Here is a 25,408-nt window from a genome sequence, read left to right as displayed (position 1 = left end):
TATGTTTCGGCGAACCTACCCAGATATGTAGAAAGCTGGTGGGTGTTTAACCTTATCTTTGAATGTTTCAAATAGCTGATTTTATTGATGATTTTATTATCTTTCGTAAGCAGCTCTGACATGTTTTCCCCACCCCTGACCATCAAGCAGTATATAAAATTTTATGTAATAAATATTGGGGCCACTTTGTCAGGTGCAGCAAAGCGAAAGAGGAATGGCGCGCCTTGTGCTCAGGTTTCAGGGGAAAGGCTTAGAAAATGACCGTTAAGTGGCGAGAGGATCGGAGCCCCTTCACTGCGCTGCATAAAACCTCTGCCAAGTGCGAAGGAAAGGCACGGCCACTTAGGTCCCTCTAACTTCTGTGACAAACCTAGACAGCATCTTAAAAAGCAGAGACATCACCTTGCCAACAAAGGTCCGTATAGTTAAAGCTCTGGTTTTCCCAGCAGTGATGTATGGAAGTGAGAGCTGGACCATAAAGAAGGCTGATCGCCGAAGAATGGATGCTTTTGAATTCTGGTGCTGGAGGAGACTCTTGAGAGTCCCATGGACTGCAAGAAGATCAAACCTCTCCATTCTGAAGGAAATCAGCCCTGAGTGGTCACTGGAAGGACAGATCCTAAAGCTGAGGCTCCAAGACTTTGGCCACCTCATGAGAAGAGAAGACTCCCTGGAAAAGACCCTGATGTTGGGAAAGATGGAGGGCACAAGGAGAAGGGGACGACAGAGGACGAGATGGTTGGACAGTGTTCTGGAAGCGACCAGCATGAAGATGAAGCTGATTGACTGTATGGAACTGGCAGAAATGACTGGCAGAATCCGTGACCGGGGAGAGGAGTCGGCAGAAGAAGACTGGAAAAAAATTAAGGACTATTTACAAAAATATTGTAAAATTAAGGAATGTTGAATGATGTTGGATTGAAATTAAGTGGTTTCAAGATGTAATTATGATAAAATGACTTTCTTTTTGTAAGCAAGAATTTAAAGTTATAACAATTTAAGATGATGGAGAGAAAATAAGGTTGTTGTTTTTTCTTTCTTTTTTCTTTTTTAAGCTGTAATGCTTTGAGATAAGGATTTGCTGTACAAACAATTCAAATTGGGTATACAAGAAGGGGAGGTAAGAGGAGGTCGGGGAAATAAGTTATGAGAAAATAAGTTGCGAAATTTAAGTGTTTTTAATATTTTTATGTTTGTTTTTTCTTTTTGTTTGTAAAAAATTGGAAACTCTAATAAATATCTTTCTTTTTTTTTTTTTAAAAAAAGGAGGCTCCCAGCATGAGTCTGACCAAACTGCGGGAGGCAGTGGAAGACAGGAGTGCCTGGCGTGCTCTGGTCCAGGGGGTCACAAAGAGGCGGACACCACTAAACAGCAACAACTTCTATGAGGAGCGAGGCCATTCCTTCCTCTTTCCCGCCCTTCTCAGGCAGCGCATTTTCTTTTTCCCGCCTTTTTCCCGCCCCTCCCCTCCCCCACGGCCGTTGAGCTTCGCTTCCCTCAGAAACTCCCTGCGGGCGATCGGCTCCGCCACCCAGCCTGAAACCTGTCAGGTGACTGAGATAACATTGAAATAAAAATAAAAAACCCTCCTTTGTTTCCGTCGCTTTTAAGAAGGCTGTGATTCTTTCCCGGGCGTGAGGGGAGAGGCCGCGGACGGACCTTGGCACTTGTAGTAGTAATCGATGCTGATTCTCCCCCAACCCCCACCCTGTTCTCGCGCTTCCTTTCGTGCCTTTTCAAATTAAATTAAAATTAAATTAAAGCTCTGAGCGGACGGCGACGTGTCCCAGCCACCCCGGAACCCATTTTTTCCCTCAGCTACGGTGGTTTTTTTGTTTGGGTGGGTGGTATTAACGCCGCCCTCCTGCCTCGGAAGCTGCAGCCACAAGCGACGGTTTCCTGAGGGGGGAAGGAGGGTGGCCTGTTGTTGCTCTGCGCTTGTCACAGAGGGTAAAGCGAGAGCTTCGAGGCGCTTTCAAGGCTGTCATAGAATTGTCGAGTTGGAAGGGACCACAAGGGGTCATCTAGCCCAACCCGCCGTGACAAGAATCTGTCAGACCCGTAGAGCGGGCAGGGAGTGCATAAGCAGATCCATTACACGGGGCGAGGGAGCGGGACGCGATTTCTGTGCGCTGTCAGAGAAGCCCCTCCAAGACCCAGCTTCGGCTGGGGAGAGCGGGATATAAATAAAATTTATTATTATTATTATTGTTATTCCCCGCCTCAGGCCAATTACAGACATGACGAGCGACCCGCGTCTTAGCTAAAGGCGCGCCTGAGGCGGAAGCCCCCGCCTCAGAAAACCACCTTCATCGTCCTATTTGCTTAAAAGGCGGTTTCGCTGCTGCCAGCCCGTTTCAGCTGCCTGAGGCGAAGGCGGCCGGCAGCCTCGCTCTTTGCCCAAAGGAGAGGGCGAAACCCGAGACGGTGCTTTTGGGCCGTTCAGTTTTATTATTTTCTATGTGTTGGGGGGGGGGGAGAGGTTCCCCCGCTTCCCGTGCGCGTGGGACCCGCGTCTCAGCATTCCCACGTGCAGCGGTGTGTTCGGGGCGAGCTCCGCCCAGCCGCTCCTTGAAAAGCGGGTCGCGCGCTCACGCCGCCGGTGGGCGGGGCTCCGGGCTGCCCTTTTACGCGCCTGCGCGCGGCGTTGCTGGACGCCCTTTCCTCGTAAGACCGAGCTGGTTGTGCTTGCGGCAACCGCCGCGCGAGAGGGCCTGCCTGGGAAAGGTGATGCGGCGGGGGAGGCCTCCGGGAGAAGGGCTTTTCTCGGGAGGAGGGGCGGGCGGGCGGGGGTCTGGCGTGCGGCAGCCCCAGTGGGCGCGGGCGCGTGCTCCGTCTGGCTGTGGTCCAGGTCCATGCAAATGCCGCATGGTGCCTGCGCCCTTTGCAAGGCGCGGAGGTGGCGGCGGCTTCGCACAGCCTCGCGCCCCAGGCACGCTCGTTCCCTCTCCTCCCATTCATTTGCCTACAGAGCTCGCTGGCGGGCGGGGAAAAAAAAAAGGTTCTGCGCGAGGCTTTGCATTATGCAATGGGAGGCTGGCTCTGGGAACTTGGGGGGTGGGCGGTATCCCGTTTGCATTGCGGCCCTAAAAGGGCGCTTCGCTTAAAAGGGGCCCTTCGCCCTCCCAAGTCCTCCCCCCCCTTTTTTCCCTTTGTTAAAAGTCTCTGCGCATTTCTTGCGCCGCGGTCGATCTCCTTGTAAGCTTGCCTACGTGACATTGCTCGGCTTTGACCTTTTCTTTAGGCCGACCAGGGCTTGAGGCGTCCCTGCTCCGCATAATGTGGGGTGGGGTGAAGTAAGGGCGGGCGGGCAGGGAAGATCTCCAAGCTAATGGGTTGTTTGAGGCGGGGGGGGGGATGCAATTTGTGGCCTTTGTGCTTTGTAGAGCAGAGCTGAAATCGTGCTTCTCGACAGGAGGAGGACCTATTACTGGGGAATAGGAAAGGCGCTACAGAGGTCTTGGTGGGGGGGATGTTTTACCGTTAACTAGTCGGAAGTATCCGGGGAGAACGTGGGGCATGTATGCGCTGCGTTTTGTGTAGTTGCAGGATCCTGTTGTTAGGGATAGGGGCCCTCAGGTGAACCTCCATGGGTTTTGACTGGGGAGGGGAGCTCTGCATGTGCTTGGAGCGCATGGCTCCATATTTCCTGACCTTGAAGGGATAACTCTGGGGGCCCAGCATGCTGGGAAAGGAAGGGGTGAGGCAACAAGCCTGCCCATTGGCTGTTACTCCTTCTCCCTCGCGGTTTCTGCCCCAGCTTGCTTATATAAAGAATAACGATGGGTTAGTACAGGAGGCTCATTTTTCTTGATATTTCTGGGCCCAGGGCCTTTTACTCATCTTCGTTTAAATTCTTTGTTCTGCCCACTCATGTGCTTGTCTGCTGGTGCAGTATGACTTGCTGCTTTTCCATTAATTTTCCTCTTCCTCCCCAGTGCAGAGTTGTTGAGGAAGGCTGCCTTGTTAGGCATAGTGCCAAATACAGAGGGAAACCCTTGGTTCATTTAGTTTACATTGACCAGCCATGGCTCTCCAGGATTTCGGACAGGAGATTCCCCCAAATCTGATTGAACCTGGAACCTTCTGCATGCAGAGCAGAAGCTCTGCCAGCAAGCTTTATTTTGAGAACACTTTAAATGTATAGTGTGTAAGCAGCCCAAGTTAAAAGGAGCTTCAGAAACAAATCTTGCTAGAAGAGCTTCTGTAGAGGCTTGTGTCACCACCCTAAAGTACATCCTTAGGACATGGTTTGTGTTGCTGTGCAAATGTGGCGGACCCTTGCATCACAGGTTAATTGTGCAGTCAGACCGGTTAAGAATAGAGGAGATGGAAGGGAAGTAGTTGCAATAGTTGCGTGCCTTTAAATGAATTCTACCGTGAGTTCCCACAGAATCCCACCACACATGTAGGGCAGAGATGTTTGACCGTTCTGATGACTTCGTGGCAAGTGGCTGCTACTGTATGCTAGAACATTATTTAATTCAATGGGACTTCTTTTAAGAAGGCAAGATTAGGATTCTTCTGTTAAACAATTACTTAAATAGTAATGGCAGCGTGATTGAGGTTTTCATGTTTTCCAGGTTTTTTTTTACTGCGTATAAATGTGAAGGTGAAGGGAGGTGACACTAACCTTTGATCAGCAGAGTGCTTAGCAGCAGCAGCAGCAGCAGCCATTGAGCAGGGGTGGCAAATTGTTTTAGTGCTGGTAGGATCAGGGGTAAAAGGAGGCACTGAGGGGGCAGCCTATAAGGGGTTGATCCTTAGTGTGGGTGGCAGAAGGAGCTCTTATTTGTTTTACTAGCTATAAATCCTGGTTGGGGGGGGGAACGACAGCCCAGGAAGGGAGGGGTGTTGGGCGGAGCCTCACTGTGAGAGGTGGGTTGGTTTCATATATGCACTCTTAACCACAATACTCTTACCTCATGGCTTTAATGGGAGTCTGGGGTGAGAGGCTAAACTGAAGGTGATTGAAGCCATCTATTGCCGACAGAGTGCCTTCCTGAGAGGATTACTGAGAGGTGATTTTGAGCACTTTATAGTAAATGATCAAGCAGCTAGGAACTGTCTGCACATTTTAGTCTAGATGAAAAAAAATTGTGCACTTCACTAATTTTTATAGCATATGGCATAGTACTGCCATGTGCTGCCTTCTGATTATATTATTGTAAAATAACTGCATTGGAAGTGTTTTGCATATCTGTCTCTGGTTTATTTGCTTTAGCTAACGGCTATCAATTGATATGCTTTAAGTATTTTATAATGAAATGTTATGACCCTGTTATCAAAATGAATTATTTGGATTTTATATCACGTTTTGAAATGAATTAGCATTTAGATAGTTATAGTTACAATATATTGATTTGCATTTTTTTGTACTTGAGATATTTTATGCACTGTAAAACGAAGCAGGCTAGAAATTGAAATAATAAATACGTATTTTATAAATAAAAATGGGGTGTATAGTCTGGTTGACAGTACAGTTACGCTAAACAGATCAATGCTTCCCATGTACATGAAGGTTCATGGTGAGTTGACTTGTTTAGGACAGTTTCAACAAGCAGTTTGTGCCACCTAGTCACTGGTATAGCTTTCTGGCACACCTTGGGCTCTGCCATTCACGGTGCCCTGCAGATACTGAAATGAAAACTTAGCCACCAATGGAAAGCCTTGGCAGTGAGCTGGTGACACACCTAGTGCTACTGTAAACATTAGTTTGTGAAGTTATAGGTAAAGTATATCTATTACTTTTCTGCCTTGCCATGAATGAAAATATGTTCTAAGAGTTCTAGAACTCTTGCTTTATTCATTGTGCTGAAGACTCCTTGACTGCTATAGTAGTGCAAGGTATGGTGAGATTAAATCAGGCCAAACTGGCTTGTTTTGACTCCTTCATAAACTGTTAGAACAAACTGGTAATTCTAGCATATTGCAACTGCAGTGTTTCTGGCAATCCTAGAACCTACTCAAACAAGCTAAATAAGGCAGTGTGCTGAACCAGTTTGTGAATGAAATACTGTAGAACTTTATTACTTTACGTTGAGAGTAGTTCCAGATTCTTTCTAGCTCAACTTCCTGTGACAGAATATTAAGACAGTAGAGCACAAGTGCAATTAAAATATTAATTATGTGGTCCTCCACATGTTGGACTCAACAGCCCCAGCCAGCCTGGGCAGTTGTCAGGGATAATGGGAGTCGCTGTCCAACAATATCCAGAGGACTACAGGTTCTTCATCACTACTTTAGGTAGATGCTTGGAATGTGGATGTGTAATAACTTAAAAGTTTAGCCTGAGGTTTGCCACTTCTGTAAGCTGTTTCTGGTTTGGTGTTTTTAATGGAGCTGTGTGCTTGTTGATCCACTTCAGTAGCTGCAAGCATTTAACACCTACCTAACGGGGCCACCTGTGTAAAAGGTGATTCTGTGTACCCTAGTGTTCCTGAAGCCAAAGTTTGAAAGGGACATATCAGTTGCCTCCTTCTGTGGAAGACTCATTGCTTTCTACAGAAAGGTGGAGTTCGTTTGCTTGCTATCTAAGTGCATAGCAGCTTACCCAGTTTTCCTCGAAGCGGTTATCTTCTCTGGCCAGGCTATGGGATCATTTGCTGATGTGTAATAGCCAGAGATAGACTGTGGCTAAGCTTGACTCCTGAGCTTCATGTAACTCCAAACACAGTATATATGTATGCTTGGCACATTTTCACAACTGAGAGACTGGCCATTCTGCCATGTATTGGGACTTCTGGGGGCTGCTTCTTGCTTGATGTGTTGGATACAGCATAAAGACATGCACCTTGCATCAGTTCTGAAGGTGCACGTGAACTCATATTCCTATTAGTTCAAACAAGTAAAATAGCTGCTGCTGAAATCTTACACCTTATATATTTTGCCAAGAAAAGAAGCTGCTTGAAAACACTATTCAGAACTGGTGCTGGCATTTAGAACTTTAGCATCTACCTAAATATAAAATGTCAAGATCTGAGGAAGCTTGGAAAATCTGTGTTCAGGGACTGATTGAAGATCAAATCTTGTTGGGAGGATTGGAGGTAATAAACTAATTTGAGTCACTTGATCCAACTGAATGAAGAGCTTGGCCTGATAAGGATAAATCTGGGTGTAGGTTTGAGTCTTTTTACAGGTAATAGAGCTTCAGTTTAGTTTTATGTGCATGCTGCCTTTCTGCAGTGGACCATCCAGGAAGTATTTCACAATAGGCATAAAAATACAGCATTGAAACATCCCATGTCGCTAACCCAGAAATAGTACCTCGGGTTAAGAACTTTGCTTCGGGATGAGAACAGAAATCACACGGCAGCAGTGGGAGGCCCCATTAGCTAAAGTGGTGTCTCAGGTTAAGAACAGACCCCCAGAACGAATTAAGTTCTTAACCCCGAGGTACCACTGTATTACAATTATTTACACCGTTCCACTCATTATACAGTCCTTTCAAAGCAGATTACAGGAGTCATTCAAATACATTTAGCGGTTTTTAAAAAGGCTTTCCTACAGGATAGTTGGTGGTAGTGGTAAGAAAGGGAAAGTCCAGCTGGATATGTTCTTGAGATTGCTTACTAACCAATTCACACTTCATATGTAGCAATCAACAAGCCAGATCAACAATAATTTATTTGTATGCCGCCCATCTGACTGTGTTGCTCTAGCCACTCTGGGCAGCTCCCAATAAAAAATAGTAAAAACTCAAGACATGACATACTAAAAAGGAAAAACCTCTCACCTCAACCATGGCTACAGCTGCAGTTATTGCCGACCAAGAAAATTGGCATGCAAAAGCATAGCATTTGCATGCGGAATAAAGTAGCTGTGTATTGCTGAACGCCAGCAAAAGATTACTAGTTAGGGCTTCTGTGAAGCTTTTTCATCCTTAAGCTCCCCTTTCCACCCCTAAAATAACTCGGTGAAATATGCACATAGACTTCATGCCAAGCTTACATAGGAACTCTAAACAACAGTTTCTAAATGTAGATGTGTTAAAGGTCATCTACTCTGTATGTGACAGGTGAAGCCTGTCACAAAAAAAGTCCTTGAAAGTAGCGGGCATGGCTGCAGAACTGAGCTACTCAGGACAAAATTTCCATCATGCCATGTGAATTATACTTGTTATAAATATATATGTATACATTATTAATTTTCCAAAAACAATACATATTCAAACATAAAGAAAAGAGTTGACTTCTCCTTAGTCCCATCCCTGGTTCCGTTGTTTATCATACTGCATGTCCATTTTTAAATTAAAAAGTGATTGAAATTAATTAATTGTCCATTCATTAAAAGGGACTCGGGTGGTGCTGTGGTCTAAACCACAGCCTCTTGGACTTGCCGATCAGAAGGTCAGCGGTTTGAATCCCCACAATGGGGTGAGCTCCCATTGCTCGGTCCCAGCTTCTGCCAACCTAGCAATTCGAAAGCACGCCAAAAAGTGCAAGCAGAGAAATAGGCACCAATCTGGCGGGAAGGTAAATGGTGTTTCTGTGTGCTGCTCTGGTTCTGCCAGAAGTGGCTTAGTCATGCTGGCCACATGACCCGGAAAACTGGACAAAACGCCGGCTTCCTCGGCCTGTAAAGTGAGATGAGCACCAAAACCCCAGAGTTGTCCGCGACTGGACTTAACTGTCAGGGGTCCTTTTAATGTCCTTACCAGTACTTGAATTAGAGTAGTAATTAATTCATGAGTTGCATCTTGTTTACAAAAGGTGCAGCTTTTAAGTTCAGATGGCACTGTTGCATGGCTTCAATAGTTGCCTGGTGTCCTGTGGCATCTCTGGTAATGGGTGCTAGCTAGGGCCACTGCTTGTGGCAGCTGCCAGCGTGTCCTCTTTCTGCAGGAAGAGCATCATTGACAATGGGTAACAGGTGGTAAGTGAGCCAGGTAGCCATGTTGGAAAGCTACCTACTAGCTGGTATTTCTAAATTCCATTTCCTAATACTATGTGGCTCAATAAAGATAGAATGGAGTACAGTGCACCTGTATATCAAAGTGTTGCAGATAATCTGTCCATGTGGTTGTAGAGGCCTCTAGTGGTGACTGCAGCTTCTAGTTTTGATGGGAAGAGCCTTATAGATGTGTCTTTTACTGTCCTAATGAAAACCTTGCTTTGCTAAAATGTCTTCAAACATCTGTGTTTCAGTTAAGTACCTGAAGGAGTGACCAGCTATGGATCATGCTAGGAAAGCAATATTTAACATGGTAAGGATGATCAAACTGCATTATCAGGGTTACTCATATAATAAAAATTCCCTGGTCAAAACCTTGATGCACCACTTAGTCCCTGTCTTTACATGTAGCTTGGTCTGCAAAAGCTGTTCCAGCATGCAGAATTGGACCTGAATGGCACTCTTAATTATGGGGATGCTGTTGTGGCCTCCCAGGTGGTGCTAAGCTGTAGTTCCCACCATTCTTGATGATTGGCCATGCAGGCTGGAGATAATGGGGACAGGGGGGCCACTGGCTATCTACCACACTTTGTCACAGAGAACTGTAGGTAGCCAGTTGTTCAACGGAAACAAGTATTTGTGCCTGTACATTCCTGAAGTAGCTCCTCAACTGCTGAGCTTAAATCTAAGCCTTCCCATGTTGATTGGTCCTTAGCCCTAGAGACGCATGGGTTAATTATGTTACGAATGAGCAGGGTCATGTCTATGTAAATGCCTTGGACTGATTATGTCATGTTCGTTAATCTCATAAGCTGTCCTACCCCCCCCCCCCAAATTTTATTTTTAAGCCAAGTATGTGAGACCTTGTCATGTTTTATATATTTCTGCCTCCTTTCCTTGATTCAGTCAAGATATACAATAGGGAAAGAACAGCCAGACTTACTTTTCCTATTCATATGTATCAGATTTTATTCCAATCTCAGATATTCAATTATTACAAATAATTTGCAGCAAGGCTATTATATTAGCCGACTGCAGCAAAAGCAATCTTGAAAGATCAGCAAAATGGCATATTTTTTTGTGAACGAGATTCCTTTTCATCAGATGAAGTCAACCACAGCCTGCAGACTCTTAGGCCATAATAAATGTGTTAGATTTTAAAATGCCATAAAGCTGTTTTACACTCTGAAGTTCTAATCAGGTGAGTGGAATTAAAGGCCTCTATTTGTGTTATCAGTACCAACAAATGAGCTTGGTGTCTTTAATATTAGCACTCTTCATTCATCTCTGATGAATTCTTTTTTCTGTCTAGTTTGGAGGAGAGCCCCTCTCGTACACCCGCTTCAGTCTGTCTCGACAGCCAGATGGAGACAATAGTCATGTGGAAATGAAACTGTCTGCTGAAGATGAGGAAGGTATTGAAAATGGAGGAATTGACCATCTTCACACCCGACCAATAAAACCAAGGAACAACAATCGACACCTCTGCTGTGTACTTACTGGGGCAGCTCTCCTTTTCCTTATAGGTAAGATGAATAGGTGAGAAGTAAGGAGCAATTTGTGGGGTTTTTTGGTATCTTCCAAGGCACACTGAATAATGCATTCCCTCCGGTAGGCACAATTCAGCAGTGTTTCCTAGAAAATAAACTTGGTGTATTAAAAGTTAAAACGGTGCCACATGGGTATTAAATCTTCTAGGGAGGATTTACTTATGGACATATACAGGAGTATCTTCATTACAGGAAAATAAAGAAAAAATGATGCAGCAATGGTATCAAACCACAGGAATAGTCATAGACTTTTAAAAACCCACCCTGATCTTTGCTGGAATTGTAAAAAAAAGTTAGAGGGGAATTTTGTCCATTGGTGGTGCTCCCGTGAACATGCTAGAAGTTCCTCTGAATTTTGAATTTCTTGGGTTTGCATATGTAAAGCCATCATCTATTCATCAACTATTTCAATTTTACAAAGTCTGGAATACTGTACAGTTGTACCTTGGTTTTCAAACTTAATCTGTTCCAGAAGTCCATTCGAAAAGCAAGGTTTCCCACAGAAAGTAATGCAAAATGGATTAATCCATTCCAGACTTTTAAAAACCAACCCTAGATTTAACATGAATTTTTCTATTTAATGAGACCAGTGATCCATAAAATGAAAGCAAACAATGTACTTCAGTCACACAATCAGTCAATCGGTAGCTGAACTGGGTTCCACACAATCACACACAAAAAAGAGCCACAAAAAGGCAAAATAAATAGCAAAAACCAACAGACCTCAGCGTAACACTCAAACGGAAGTGTGGCACTCAAATTGTCAGCATAACACTCAAAATGAAAGTGTAACACTCAGTGGAGCACGTTTGGTTTCTGAAAAGTTCACAAACTGGAACACTGCAGTGTTTGGGTTCCAAGGTGTTTGAGTACCAAGGCGTTTGAAAACCAAGTTACCACTGTATTTGTGTATAGCATATTGCATTTTATTTTGTACAGTGGTACCTTGGGTTATAGACACTTCAGGTTACAGACTCTTCTAACCCAGAAATAGTACCTCGGGTTAAGAACTTTGCTTCAGGATGAGAACAGAAATTGTGGTGCGGCCGCAGCAGGAGGCCCCATTAGCTAAAGTGGTACCCCAGGTTAATAACAGTTTGAGGTTAAAAACGGACCTCCGGAACGAATTAACCCGAGGTACCACTGTATTGGTTTTTTATTTGTAAACCACCTTGAGGTTTGTTTGTTTTTAAGAAAGGTGGTATATAAACTAAGTTCAATGAATAAATCTACACAAACAGGATTCCTGATTGGCTATCTGAGTTTCCGTGGAAGGATACAGGCAATGAAAAGTGAAGATGGTGTTGAAGCAGCATGCCATGGCTTTCGATGCTCAACCGAGCCTGAAGATGACACACCGGAACCGGAACCTGTGTTATACTGGAGTGACCTTAAAAGCAAGTTGTCGTCCAGGCTGCGCTCTGCAACTTTCAGAGATAAAATGGGGTAAGCTTTTTTAGAAACCTTCTCAAAAATCCTTTCTAAAAGAGCATTTCAGTAGACTCAAAATAATGGCTGGCTGCAATGCTTGGCTTCTGGAAACATAACTTAACTGGAATACCTCTGTGTTCAGGTTCGGTCAGAAAGATGCTGGCAGTCCAGGAGATGAGAACCTAGCCAATATCATTCATCAAGAGTTTGAGAAATTCAAGTTGGATAAAGTCTGGAATGATGAGCACTACGTCAGGCTGCAGACCCCAGGGTATGTGCTTCTTCAGTTCTTCATATCAGAGCTCCTCTGGTCGGTCTCAAACACTAGAGCTGATTCTATATGAAGCTGTCAACAAGGTGTCTGCAGTATAACTTGGTCGGCAGATCTTCTGAGAATTAACCCAATGTGGAAAGCCAAAATACAGGAAGTGGATATTCACATATTAGAAAAGAACAGGCTTCCTGTCTAGTAAGGTCCAGGTTCAAATTGATCTTAAGGCTGTGATTTCTGCTGTTGTCCTCCTGGTCCTAGGGTAGTGGTCACAGGGTTAGCTGTAACCAGTAAAAACTAGCACAGGCTTGCATTTCAAAGTTCCCCAAAGAGTGATAGTTAGATGGTCCAGGATATGTGCAGCCCTTAGTTGTGTAACTGGGACTAAAAACATTTTAAAATTCTGTGTTAACGCTCTGATTGACTGCTGTTATTCTTCTTTCTTAGATCTCCGAATGAAGTTTCCCTGGAACAGCCAAGTGAACCTTTGGAGACTCCTCAAGCTTTGGAGACTCAAGCTTATGTAGCATACAGTGAAAGTACAGAGGTTTCTGTAAGTTGGCTTGGCTTGTTAGGTACCTGAAGTTCTGCTTTCAACATAGTGGCATGCTAGTTTGTACATTAAGTAAGTAAGCTGGTTTGCAATGGTCTAGACCAGGCACCCACAACCTTCGGCCCTCCAGATGTTTTGGACTACAATTAGACTACAATTCGGCCCTCCAGATGTTTTGGGCTACAATTCCCATCATCCCTGACCACTGGTCCTGTTACCTAGGGATCATGGGAGTTGTAGGCCAAAACATCTGGAGGGCCGCAGGTTGGGGATGCCTGGTCCAGACCCATGGCCCCCAATGTGGGGCACATGCCCTACAGGGGGGCAGTTTGATTTTTAAGAAGGGCAATTCGAGAATGAGTTATTTACAGCTAATGGCCTTTTAGGCTTCCTCCACGTGAACCGTTCACTTTTTGAATAATAAGAATTATATGTTGGGTGGGGAGCATCAGGATTTTAGAGATGTTTAGGTGGGGCATGGCCCAAAAAACGGTTTGGGAAACACTGGTCTAGACTTAACTCTGTGTGTTACCTGAAAACAAAACTTCATCTTTAATGTCGCCTATATAAGTCAATGGGCATGTGTAGTGTGTAGAACAGTAGTCCTAACTCACGTCAAGAAGTGGATACAATCAAGCAAGGTCTCCAGGCCTTAGGGAATATTCCAAGCACACTGTTACTCTTTCTGTTGGGCCAGGGGTTGGACCTTATCCTCTGCTTAGACAATTGGTTGGCTACATTTTCTCAGTCATGCTGCCTAAGATGCTTTAAGATTTCTGGGGATGAAACAGGAACCGTTCTTCATCGTAGCTCAGGAAGGTGTCTCTAGTGTGAAATCTTGTGGTCTGCTTGAAAAGGAGATGCAGCAAGATTAGTTTGCCGCTCAATTGCTCTTTTATAGGGAAAACCTGTTTATGCCAACTATGGGCGCAATGAAGACTTCTATCAACTGCTGCAGAAAAATGTCAACTTAACTGGAACAGTGATCCTTGTGAGAGCTGGAGAAATTGCTTTTTCTGAAAAAGTAAGTTTTCTGCTCTTAAGACAGGACCAGTAAAGATGCTGCATGGTAAAGGAATTTGTAGGGAGCCTGTGGTGGCTCTTCCAGTTCCCTGTCACGTGTCACGAATGCTCAGGACTCACAAGCTGGCACTGTCTCCAGAATGGACATGCAACAGACGCCATCCTCTGAGCCAAATTGAACTCTATGATCTACCTGGTGCTTCCCAGGTCGTTCTTGTGCTCTGCAAAAAAAACAGTCTGGCTACTAAATAAAAGCATATGTGCCACTATGGCTGTGAATGGACAGAAGCATGGGAAAATGACTACATGGTGGGCTGTAGAGCTTTTACAGATACTGGGCAATGGTCACAGTGGAATGGCTCTACTAATTGACCAGTTCCATTTAATATTTTGCTGTTTTCTTTGGCACAAACCTGCTAATAAATATGCTAAATGCCTCCTCCTCCTAGGTGGCAAATGCCAAGAAGATGGGTGCTGTAGGAGTCTTGATATATCCAGATCCAGCTGACTATCCAGAACTTAGAGAGAGCTCTTCCCAATTTGGACACGTGAGTGGTTTCCTATATCTCCTTGGGTGAATGTGGGTGCCTCTTCTGCAGGCTTCCTAGATGGATTCTGGAGCCTGCCTAGCACAACAAATGAAAGACAAAGACAAATAGCTTCCTCTTGAGCAAACAGAGGCATAATCCCACCCTTTTAACTTGTCAATGCCCTGAAATAGACCTGTTTGAACTGCTTTTTGGTCTCCATTTTTCATATAATTCTTGGATTTTGCCTTGGCAGGCTCATCTTGGGACAGGAGACCCTTTTACTCCTGGATTTCCGTCTTTCAACCATACTCAGTTTCCCCCAGTTGAATCCTCAGGCCTCCCACACATTCCAGTACAAACCATTTCAAGCTCTGCTGCAACGAAAATATTCAGGTAAACAAACTCTCCCTTCAAGCTAATGATAGAGTCAGTACCCTTTCTCAAGAGCTACTGTTACCAGATTTAAGGGTGATATGCAGTTTTTAAAAAACCCAAATCAGAGCAGCCCCCCCCCCAAAAAAACCCCTCACTTTCAAAAACAGATGGAAGTTTACTGGATTAAAGCTGCTATAATGCCTGGCAAAAATGTGTTTGCCTGGCACCTGAATGATAGCAATGCCACATATTCCCAGCTAGGAATTCCTACAACATAGCAGCATTTGGGGGAGAGGGACAGCCTCCTTCCTGACAAGGTACTCTTTGCACTCTGCTAGGCAGAAGCTGTAATGCTCTGTAGCTGGTTGGAAGTAGGTGCCTCCCTATAGTCCAAAGCTGCTGACTGTGATGTGAGGAAGTTTTGTGCTTTCTAGGAGCTATCTCTGGTTGCCTCTACCAGTAGAAATAAACAGTGCGTTAGGCCCAGTAAAGCTGCTTGCTGAATTCCTTTTGTGCTTTAAATCACCAAGAGTCCAGAATTTGGCTATTAGGACTGTCATTTCAGGAGGACCTTGGTAGGAGGTGCTGTGTGCTTCAAATAACTAGTTTTCCCTCTTTTCAGCGCTATGAATGTGCCAGACTGTCCAGATCCATGGAGAGGAAGACTCCGTGAATACAAGCTTCGGTCAGATTCTCATGGAAGAAGTGTGACGCTGCGGGTGAACAATGAGCTTGTGGAAAAGAAAATCCTAAACATCTTTGGTGTGATCAAAGGCTTTGAGGATCCAGGTAAAAGCTTTGCCAATCTGTTGCAGATGTAAAAGGGAAGGATTGGTGTCCCTTAGTTCATTTCTTACCATTTCGTGATTCAGAGCTCCCTCATGGCGTTGATGGGCATTTGGCCTACTCTGCAAATGATCTACAGAGATGCTGTGTGGGCAGCATGCCAGACTACTTGCCCAGCCTGTGTTCAATAACAGAGCGCAGTCCAGACTCACAGGATACCTGTAATGGAAATACTGCAAGATGGCTAACATGAAGCAGCCTAGCAAGATGCTCTATTAAATGCATTATGCCTGTTTGGTAGTGAAATCGGTGGCTAAGAGATACTGAAACGCATCCACACATTGCAGTTTGGTGCTGTTGAGCAGAAGAAGGTTGTGCTGCATAATATACTAGGATAATGGCATAGGCTAGTCCCCAAGTCTTCAGCTGACTTAGTTGCAAGGAACTGGTGTGCACCATAACACAGTGTGTGTTAAGCATACCCTTAGTTCTCCATCCTGCGATTCTGATAGAGGCTCTAACGGCTGATCCCTGTCTTGCAGATCGGTATGTAGTCATTGGAGCCCAGCGTGATTCCTGGGGACCTGGGGTCGTAAAGGCTGGTGTAGGAACCAGCCTGCTTCGGCAGCTTGCCAAAGCACTCTCTGACATCGTGAAACTTGGTAAGGAGATTGGCACTGAGCGTCTACAAAAGGGATTCTTCGGCATGAATATAGAGCTGGATATAGTAGTTGTCCCCTCTCCTCTTTGCAGATGGGTACAAGCCCCGCCGGAGTATTGTGTTTGCCAGTTGGAGTGCTGGAGCCTTTGGAGCTGTCGGTGCCACAGAATGGCTGGAAGTAAGTTCGGCTCCAATGTATTGGTCAGTTCAGAACAGCCAAATCACGCAAATAGCTAATTGCTGCTGTTCCTTTACTGTCTTCAGGGCTATTCCTCATCTCTCCACATGAAGGCGGTTGCGTATATCAACTTGGATGCAGCAGTTTCGGGTAATTGTCATTAAAGATTGCATGTGATAGAGGGCGTTCCCTGTAAATTTAATACTGTAAATATGATTTGATGATTAAGTTGGATAATATAAACTGGATAAATGTGTACAACAGATTTGTCCAAAACAATCTTAAGAAAGGGTGAGTGTGTTTGCGTTACACATAAAAAATAAACAATCCTGGTCATTTTCTAGACTAGACTGGCGCAAAAGACTGCGGGCGCTAAACTCTTGGTTTCTTTTGCTCATCAGACTAAAAACGCACTTTGAGGCTAAACTTCCCTTGGAGATCTTTGCCACTTTGATTTACTGAAATTCAGCCACTTGGGGTAGGGGCTGTGGCCTTTAACTGTTCCATAGAACTAACTTCCATAAGAGCCTAAGAAGAGTCTGCTGGATCAGGCCAGTGTCCCATCTAATCCAGCATCCCATGTAGAGAAAATGCAGGTGGAAAAGACATTGGAAGTTGTAAGATGAAAACCTACAAATGCTCCTGCTACAACCTCATTATTATGGGAGCATCATGCAAAAATCCTGTGGGACATGAATCTTGTCCCTTACAGTCACATCAGAGTTGCACCCTCCTTACTCCCTTAAGGTATTAGTTGAGAAGCATTTAGTGTCCTTGTTTCTTATTTTTTTGCAAAAAGGAAACAAACTCAGCTTCCTTGCACCTGAGGTATGTAACTAGTGCTTGCAGGTAAACGCCACCTCTCCATCCCAAAGGCTGATGATGATGATGTACTTCGTTGAAATTAAAATGGAAGTGAATATGTATAGCCACAGTCCATAGCTGCACTGCAGAGCATCAGTCCATCTCAGTAGGCCTTGAACTAATACTTTTAAATTGTACCCCACAGGCTCGAAGGACTTCAGGTTCTCTGCCAGCCCCATGTTGAAAAGGTTGTTGGAAGACGCAGTCACAGGAGTGAGTATCGTCTCTTGAAAGTTCCAGGCAGTGACCTGGAGAAGCTGAACCATAAACTTGGTACTGGGGCCATGTTCTGTTTTCCCGCACAGAGGGTCTTCATCAAAAGCTTGAGAAACACTCCACAGCCATATGTATGAGTCTTGCTACCTCAAGCTCTTTGATGGCAAAAGTGGCTGGGAATACCTGTCGATAACAAATCATCCTTCAGAATTTTGCAGAACACTAGAGTCTTTAGACGAAGGGGTGGAAGACTGTACTTTATCAGGAGAAGGTTTTATTGAAATGTGCATCTTTTATTCGCTTTTAGATTACTGTGTCGTCAACTGATCTTCGCTCCACTTTGGCCAGAAAAGAGTAAGTATCGTTACAGACGGGTGGCTGCGGTGGGAAATCCTTGTGATCCTGGTAGTATAACGTAAGGTTACCAGACACCCCCGTTTCCTAGGAACATTCCCCAGATTTACAAATCAGTCCCCATACAAAATCCATTGAAGTTGAAAAGTGTCCCCGGATTCATTAAAAAATATCTGGTAACCTTAGTATAACGACCTGTAGTACCGTAGTTTTCGCTCCATAACACGCGGTTTTTTCCTCCTAGAAAGGGGAAATGTCTGCGCGTGTTACGGAGCGAATGCTTCCCTCCTCCGTGGTTTCCAGAGGGAGAAGAGCCGCTGAATGGGGAGGAGAGAGGGACAGAGTGCCTGCTTCTTTAAAGGAGCAAAGCGGGAGGGGGGAGGAGCCGCTTACACGAGTGTAAGCGGCTCCTGTCCGGTTGGCTCTTTAAAGCAAGCAGGTTCTGCTTCTCTCCCTCCTCCCCACTCAGCAGCTCTTCTCCCGCTTTGCTGGAAATAGAAATAGCAGGAAAGATTTTCAGCTCGCTAAGGGGGGGGGGATGGAGGGAGAGAAGCAGAGCCTGCTTGCTTTAAAGGAGCAAAGTGGGAGAGGAGCCACTTACATGAGTGTAAGCGGCTCCTGTCCGGTTGGCTCCTTTAAAGCAAGCTGGCTCTCTGTATCTCTCTCCTCCCACTTTGCTAGAAATAGCAGGCAAGATTTTCAGTCTCCTCCCGCTTTGCTTTTCAGCTCGCTAAGGGGGGGGGGGGAGGGAGAGAAGCAGAATCTGCTTGCTTTAAAGGAGCCTACCGGACAGGAGCCGCTTACACTCGTGTAAGCAGCTCCTGTCCGGTAGGCTCCTTTAAAGCAAGCAGGCTCTCTGTCCCTCTAGCAAAGTTTTTCAGCTTGCTAGGGGGGGGGGGGAGAGAAGCAGAGCTTGCTCCACGCGTGCTTCTTGTCCCTTGAGTGCTTTTCCTTCCCTCCCCACTTAAAACGTGGTTACAAAGCACAGATCCACATGGATCCTCAGGAGATTTGCACTGGGTCACCCCAAATTCACCATCAGATCACATAGCATGTCCATGGCTACAGTTTGTACCAAAAAAATCATGCACCCACTGTTGCCTGGGCCTGCAGTGGTGCAAAAACGTGGTTACAAACATGGATCCACATGGATCCTCAGGATTTTTGCATTGGGCTACCCCAAACTCAGCGTCAGATCACATGTGGCCACAGCATGAACCACAAAAATCATACATCCACTGTTTTGTTTATAATTTTTTTTTCTAGTTTTCCTCTAAAAACTACATACGTGTTATGGTCGGGTGCGTGTTATCGAGCGAAAAATACGGTACCTGCTCTGTTCCATCCGCAGCAGATGGGCATCAGTTTTGCTTCTTCTGCCCATCTCCAAGGCTGCCTTGAGATCTGGCATAAAAAAAGATGTCAGTTTAAATCATCGGAACATTGGTCTTACCTTGCCAGTGCTTTTTCTTGGGTAACAGGGCAGGCATAAGACAATAACTTGGTTGTCGAATGCTTTGGTACTTGTACATTTCGGCTCCCGAACGATTGAAACCTGGAAGTGAATGTTCCGGTTTTTGAACTTTTTTTTTGGAAGCCAATTGTCCGATTGGGCTTCCACAATGGTTTCCGGCGCGCCTGCGCCTGCGCAAGCGGAAGCCGTGCCTTGGGTTTCCGAACGTTTTGGAAGTCAAACGGACTTCCAGGATACATTCTGTTCAAAAACCGAGGTACAACTGTACAAACTTTTGCAACCCAAAAAGCGAGAAATAGGCTCTTACCAAAAGCTAGAAATGTGATCACAGCAAAAGCTGAACTGTGTGCCATGTGTACCTTGCAGTGACCCTGGGATTCTGTTTGGCTTTTCTAACCTCTGTTGAAGTATATGACTCTTCAATGCTGAGCACAGCAGCTGAAAACTTCTCCTTTTGCAGGGTCCCGTTTCGTATTGATAACGCAGCCTTTCCTTTTCTGTCCTACTCGGGGATACCATCTATTTCATTCCAGTTCTGTCATGTAAGTTGGTTAATGCTGTTCTGCTTTCCTGGCCCAAGCTCATCTATGTGCTACCTCTTGAAAATTATCTATTGGCCACAGCAGGGCACAATACCTACTCTTGGGAGAATCTGACTGGAGCAGTCAGTTATGCAGAAGGCCCATTCAGATTTTAAAATGTAAGCCAAATCATGGAGACAGGTTGCAACCACCTCCTGAATTTGACCCTTCACTGGCTTGCATCCTAGACCTCATTTGTTGAGAGCCACCCTGAGGAATTAGGAAGAAAAGTAATTGTTTGGTACTTTGTGACACGCCGTTGGACCTAATAAAAATACCCTGCCACTGCAGCTTTTCTTTTACTTTTGCAGTGGTACTTCAGGTTACATACGCTTCAGGTTACAGAGTCCGCTAACCCAGAAATAGTACCTTGGGTTAAGAACTTTGCTTCATGATGAGAACAGAAATCGTGCTCTGGCAGTGCGGCGGCAGCAGGAGGCCCCATTAGCTAAAGTGGTGCTTCAGGTTAAGAACAGTTTCAGGTTAAGAACGGACCTCCAGAACGAATTAAGTTCTTAACCCGAGGTACCACTGTAATTTACAAGAACCTGCCATTTTCTGTCTTCTGAATGTGGAAGACTTGCTAGGACAATGTGAAGTATTTCAAATAGATGAGAGAAACCATTTGGGAAGTGTGGAGCACCAGGCAAAGAATCTTACTCTGTTTACTTCTTGCAGAATGAGAAAGAGTATCCCTTCCTTGACACCCAATTCGACAATCTGGACAACCTGGTGAAGCGTTTCAGCCCCCCCTATGAATCGGAAAGTACAATCCGCAAAGCAGCTGAGATCGCTGGCCGTATAGCTCTGAGGATGACGCATGACCACGAACTGTACCTGGACTACGAGAGCTACAATAACAAGCTGCGTGACTTTATAGGGAAGATGATTCCATACCGGAAAGAGATGCAGGTAGTGCAAAATACCAAGAGGTGCTGGGGAAGTGGGGTTTTGTTTCAGGTTTGCAGTGGCGTGCCTGGTCTTGCGGCAGCGCTTGTGGTGTTCACAGTGGTTTCTTGCAATGTAAATGCTTCTGGCACTGGGTAGGGTTAATGGAGACAAATGTCTGTAGGGATAGATGTTCATCTGTAGTAGATCAGTGGGGGCCACCAACAGTAGGTTGTATTGTGTACTTATTTGGACCCTAACAGGAGAGCTGCTGTTCAGGACTCCAGCCTGGATTAAGGCCCTTGTAGTGTTCAGCACAGGAGGGGAGGATTCCTAAAGGAGCATAAGGGAGAAAATTGTTCTTTTACCACCCATTTCAAATATTGCATAAAAGACTTGCCTACTGTCTTTGCTTGCAGAATATGGGCTTGGGCCAACAGTGGCTGATGGTTGCCCGTGGAGACTTCAACCGAGCTACAAGCACCCTGACACAAGATATCAGAAACACCGACCTCACCAACAAGGCTGCTTGTCGTGCTTTGAATGACAGGATCATGAAAGTGAGTTGTTTCCCTTCCTCCCCAAAGGGGTGAGAATCTTAAGGGAGCCTTTTCTGAGAGATTTTGTAAACCCTGGTGGAGTGAATAGCAGAAGAACCTGATGACCTGTTGGAATCTGATCAGTCCCTGTGCAAATTACAATGACAAGGCTAAGAGCCCAAATCCGTGATAACCATAAGCTAGGAGTAGTCAGCTCTGTACATGGTCCCTCTGGTCTAATCAGCTAGTAGTCTAGAATCCATTAATATTGATCATCTTTCTTTATGTTGTAGAATGTAGGTAGAAATATAGATATATAAAAGAACACAAATTGTCACTGCATCTTTCTGTTGGTTTGCCTAAGAAGGTAGATTTCCAGCGGGGGCACTGAGTAATTTCTTTTCTGAAAAGGAGGCGGTAGGCCAAATGTTGGGAACCTCTGTGTTAGTGGATCTGTACATATGCATCTTTACTTCAAAGACCAGAATAACTGTCTAAGAGTAGATAGTAAAAACGTAAAGGGACCCCTGACAATTAGGTCCAGTCGCGGACGACCCTGGGGTTGTGACGTTCATCTTGCTTTCTGGCCGAGGGAGCCGGCGTACAGTTTCCGGGTCATGTGGCCAGCATGACTAAGCCGCTTCTGGTGAACCAGAGCAGCGCACGGAAACGCCGTTTACCTTCCTGCCGGAGCAATACCTATTTATCTACTTGCACTTTGACGTGCTTTCAAACTGCTAGGTGGGAAGGAGCAGGGACCGAGCAATGGGAGCTCACCCCGTCACGGGGATTCGAACCGCCGACCTTCTGATCAACAAGCCCTAGGCTCTGTGGTTTAGACCACAGCGCCACCCATCTAGAGACAAACACTTTGAACTGTGTGGGAGAGGAGTTTTTCCCTTACCCAGGGACTCTGGAAAAAGCTGCTCTGCTGGAGGAAGGAAATGTCTGAAGACTCTGCTGGGGCTCTGTATTCTCCTGGTTTCCACAAGTCACCAACAATTCAGAGGGTGTTTGCACTTGTCAGGGTTGCCTAATCCCAGAGCTCTTTTTCACTTGTGTTTCTCTCTCTCCTCTTAAGGTGGAGTACAACTTCCTCTCCCCGTACCTCTCTCCAAAAGACACTCCTCTCCGGCACATCTTCTTTGGTTCTGGCTCCCATACTCTCCAGGCGTTGCTGGACCACTTGGGTCTCTTGAAGACAAACAGGAGCGCCTTCAATGAAGATTTGTTCAGGAACCAGCTTGCTCTGGCAACCTGGACGATCCAGAGTGCTGCTAATGCCCTTTCTGGTGACATCTGGAACACAGACAATGAGTTCTGAGAAAGTTGAAAGCTACAATTAATTCTGAAGTACAGCAACAGGGAACCCCTTCCTTTTCAACCAGTAGCACATAACAAAGTCCCCTTAGGCCTTCAGAGGATTTTTAGTTGTCCAGGCTGAAACTTGAGCAATTCCAAGCAAGTTAAAATGTCCTGACCCAGAGAACATAGATGTATGTAGATTCACCTTTTAAAATGTGCTGGCCTCTCTAACCCAAAATTTGAGAAGGCTGATCTTGGGCTGAGTAAAGCATTTCTTCCAAGAGAGGCACACAAAGCAACCAGAGCATTGAACTCATAAGAATTGTAAGGGCTCTTGGATTCTTATGAATTCAACCTGACCTCCCAGACTCTTCCAGAGCAAAGTTGTCGTGTGACTTGTGAGCCTAAAAGCTCCCACGTCTTTGATCCTATTAGGAAGTATCTCCCCTGGGTACAGAAGCTCTTCCATAGACCCCTTGGCCTCTGGGATACAGCCAACACACCTTGACATAAGATCTGTCTAGCAGGGAATGAAAATGAAACCTTTCGCCTTCCCAATAGGAATTGAGAGAGTCCCAGGTGAAATTCTCCTGTGACTTGCTCCTTTCCGTACTAAGGAAGGCCACGCCAAAGAAATGAAGGCTATAGTACCTTGAGTGGTCCTGTGGTACTATTTAAAAACTAAAACAATAACCGTTCCTCCTACGAGGAGACTGGTTGTACTCAAGCCCTTGCTGTGAGGCCTTTTCAGTAAACGAGAAGTCTCTTGGCCTAGTCTTAACTTGCAGCACTTGTTTGAGAGACTGACTCTGCAGACTTGGTATCGAGGTATTTATTTATTTATTTATCAGTGGCAGTGTTCACTATAAATGGTATTTGTTTTTTCTACAGAATATAATTATCGGAAGCAGTGACTTCCATAATTATGACAGTTATACTGTCGTTTTTGATAAAGCAGCATCTGCTAGTACAATCCAACCATGATAACTGGAATTTTTGCCACCAAGCCTTCAGTGTTCTGCAACAGCACCATCCCTTCGGAAGATTATTTGGGATTCCGGAGGGTAGGGACATCGTCTCATCTCTTGGAGCATGCAGTCCGAGCAGGTGAGGGGGAGTCCCGGGAGGTGTTACTCTTGCTTTTCACTCTCAGAAGATAGAGCGAAAGCTGTGAGCTGCACCTTCTGCCTGACCCTTTCAATGAAAAGCTTCCTTTGACTGGGTGCAACCAGTATGTGATGGGGATTTCCTTCAGTAGATCTAGAGCCCCATCACTTGGGCTTTCTATCAGTCCTCTGACTCCTGGTTGTGTTTAGGCTGATGCAAACCATTGCAGGCTTGTGTTGAGCTGTGCTTGACTCCAACAGCAGCTCTTGTGCAGAACTTCCAGCACTGCGATGTATCATGAGAACTTGGGTCACATTATCGGGAGCAGTGTCTCCCATAATGTTAAAGAACAAGGTAGTTTTTGCCTACCACAGTGTTGTATCGGAGGCAGTGACCTCCATATGTTGCACTAAGGGTGTCTTAATTATCGGGGACAGTGTTTCCCATAATTTTTTTGTAAATGCTCACCATGCAATAACACCTGCAGAGCATGATCGTTAGTATCTAACATGTATATTCAAACATCTGCAACTGTCTGTCTTTGTCTGGTCTCACTTTGTGCTGGATCCAATAACTACTTTAGTGGCTCTTGCCACGCTGTGGGCAAGGCCAGGGTAGTAATTGGCTGCCACAACTAGTTTTATATTGCTGAGAACCTTGGAGACGACTGAGCAGTGGGCTTTTGCTGACTCTTGGTGAAGCCTGACCCTTCTTTCTCTTCTTTTTTGTTCAAATCTACTTCTAAGACTTCAAGAAATGGCTGGATGAATGTATATAAGAGTTGCTTATGGCTATAAAGAAATTTGTGTTAAAATGTGGGTGTCGGTTGGGAATGCTTCAAGAGCTTGAGTGGATGATTCTGATCAGTTGCTTGCACTGAAATAACTGAATCTACTGTGATTGTTGCACTTCACTTTTTTTACTTGGCTTCTGGTACAAAAATCTGGTTCATACATCTGTGGGAACATCCCTTTAGATATTCCTCAGCAGAAACAAGTTGTGTATTCTGGCTCTCCAAAGACTCAGGCTGATAAAGATGCTCTCCATACTATTCATAAGCGCTGCTTTTAAGGCTCTTTGCTTAAATGAGCAGCTTCCGCACACTGGGATTTCATGCTTTGTGCTGGAGAAAGCTTGATGAGCTGGGCACAAGGATGGAAAGTCATGTGTTCTTGTAAAATCTCTTCCACGTCGTAATTCTGTTTACCCCAGCTTTACCCAACTTGGTAGTGCCTGCAGCTCCAGGGACTCATGGGGATTGTAGTTTAAAAACAGCTGGAGGGCACGAGCAGGTTGGTTAAAGCTGGTGTAGATAAAGTCAATTACATTTCAAACCTTTTGTGTGTGAGAGTGAAAAAAATCTAGCTTGGTAATTTCCCATGCGTGGTTTTCTTTCCTCCGTTTCATGAGGCCTGTGAATGCCGGGTCATCAAAGTAGTAGCGGTCTTCCCATAGCGCTGCATGCATCTTGGGTGGGTAATAAAGCGTAGACATAGTTACTGGGGGAAAAATTGGACTGAATCTCAAATATATAAGCTATGTGTATCTCTGAAATTTGTGTTTTGTGCTGTTGTGCTATGAGATTATTTAGAGTTGGGGGTTGTAATCTTGGTGTTATGGCTGATGAGAACTGCAAGACTTGACTGTCAATAAAGAACAAGGAAGACTTGACTGTGAAGTGGTTTATTAAGCTACGTTAGTGGATATGCAGGTTCCTAGGAAGCTGCTAATTACCGGCCTGTTCTGTGGCCTGCCCAGAAATAAAAAGTGCAGACCACATTTTGAGTGTGCTTGAAATCCCTACCAGTTAGTTATTTGATTAGGAGTTT

At 45.1% G+C, this 25,408-nt stretch overlaps 1 protein-coding gene and 1 long non-coding RNA gene across 4 annotated transcripts in view; one reads left to right on the top strand and one right to left on the bottom strand.

Moving 5' to 3' along the window:
- LOC310707565 overlaps positions 1–25,408 on the bottom strand; it is a 143,064-nt gene that overhangs the window by 44,140 nt on the left and 73,516 nt on the right. The gene's annotated exons all lie outside the window — the stretch shown is intronic.
- On the top strand, positions 1,873–25,248 carry TFRC (transferrin receptor). Of its 3 annotated transcripts, none has more exons than XM_083504093.1 (19): positions 1,873–1,951; positions 9,148–9,206; positions 10,206–10,419; positions 11,685–11,889; positions 12,017–12,145; positions 12,593–12,698; positions 13,600–13,722; positions 14,171–14,269; positions 14,505–14,644; positions 15,249–15,415; positions 15,955–16,074; positions 16,166–16,251; positions 16,338–16,401; positions 17,261–17,328; positions 17,639–17,685; positions 19,620–19,701; positions 20,419–20,652; positions 21,048–21,188; positions 22,249–25,248. In XM_083504093.1, the coding sequence occupies exons 2-19, from the start codon at positions 9,174–9,176 to the stop codon at positions 22,489–22,491; spliced, it is 2,301 nt and encodes a 766-aa protein (XP_083360219.1). In that variant the 5' UTR covers positions 1,873–1,951; positions 9,148–9,173; the 3' UTR covers positions 22,492–25,248. The 3 variants fall into 3 exon arrangements, with proteins under 3 accessions (XP_083360219.1, XP_083360217.1, XP_083360218.1); XM_083504091.1 differs by lacking the exon at positions 1,873–1,951 and adding an exon at positions 2,350–2,728; XM_083504092.1 differs by lacking the exon at positions 1,873–1,951 and adding an exon at positions 4,860–5,022.

This window comes from Podarcis liolepis (assembly GCF_965112155.1).
Source record: "Podarcis liolepis genome assembly, chromosome: 5".
Classification (NCBI taxonomy): domain Eukaryota; kingdom Metazoa; phylum Chordata; class Lepidosauria; order Squamata; family Lacertidae; genus Podarcis; species Podarcis liolepis.
Note: the sequence above shows the minus strand (reverse complement) of the source record. Positions and strands in the feature narration are given on the sequence as shown.

Bases quoted from the DNA above. Each gene is read 5' to 3' on its own strand.
- TFRC (XM_083504093.1), top strand. From the start codon at position 9,174: ATGGATCATGCTAGGAAAGCAATATTTAACATG. The intron at 12,146-12,592 runs GTATGTGCTTCT...CTTCTTTCTTAG, and splicing joins GTCAGGCTGCAGACCCCAGG to ATCTCCGAATGAAGTTTCCC. The intron at 13,723-14,170 runs GTAAGTTTTCTG...TCCTCCTCCTAG, and splicing joins AAATTGCTTTTTCTGAAAAA to GTGGCAAATGCCAAGAAGAT.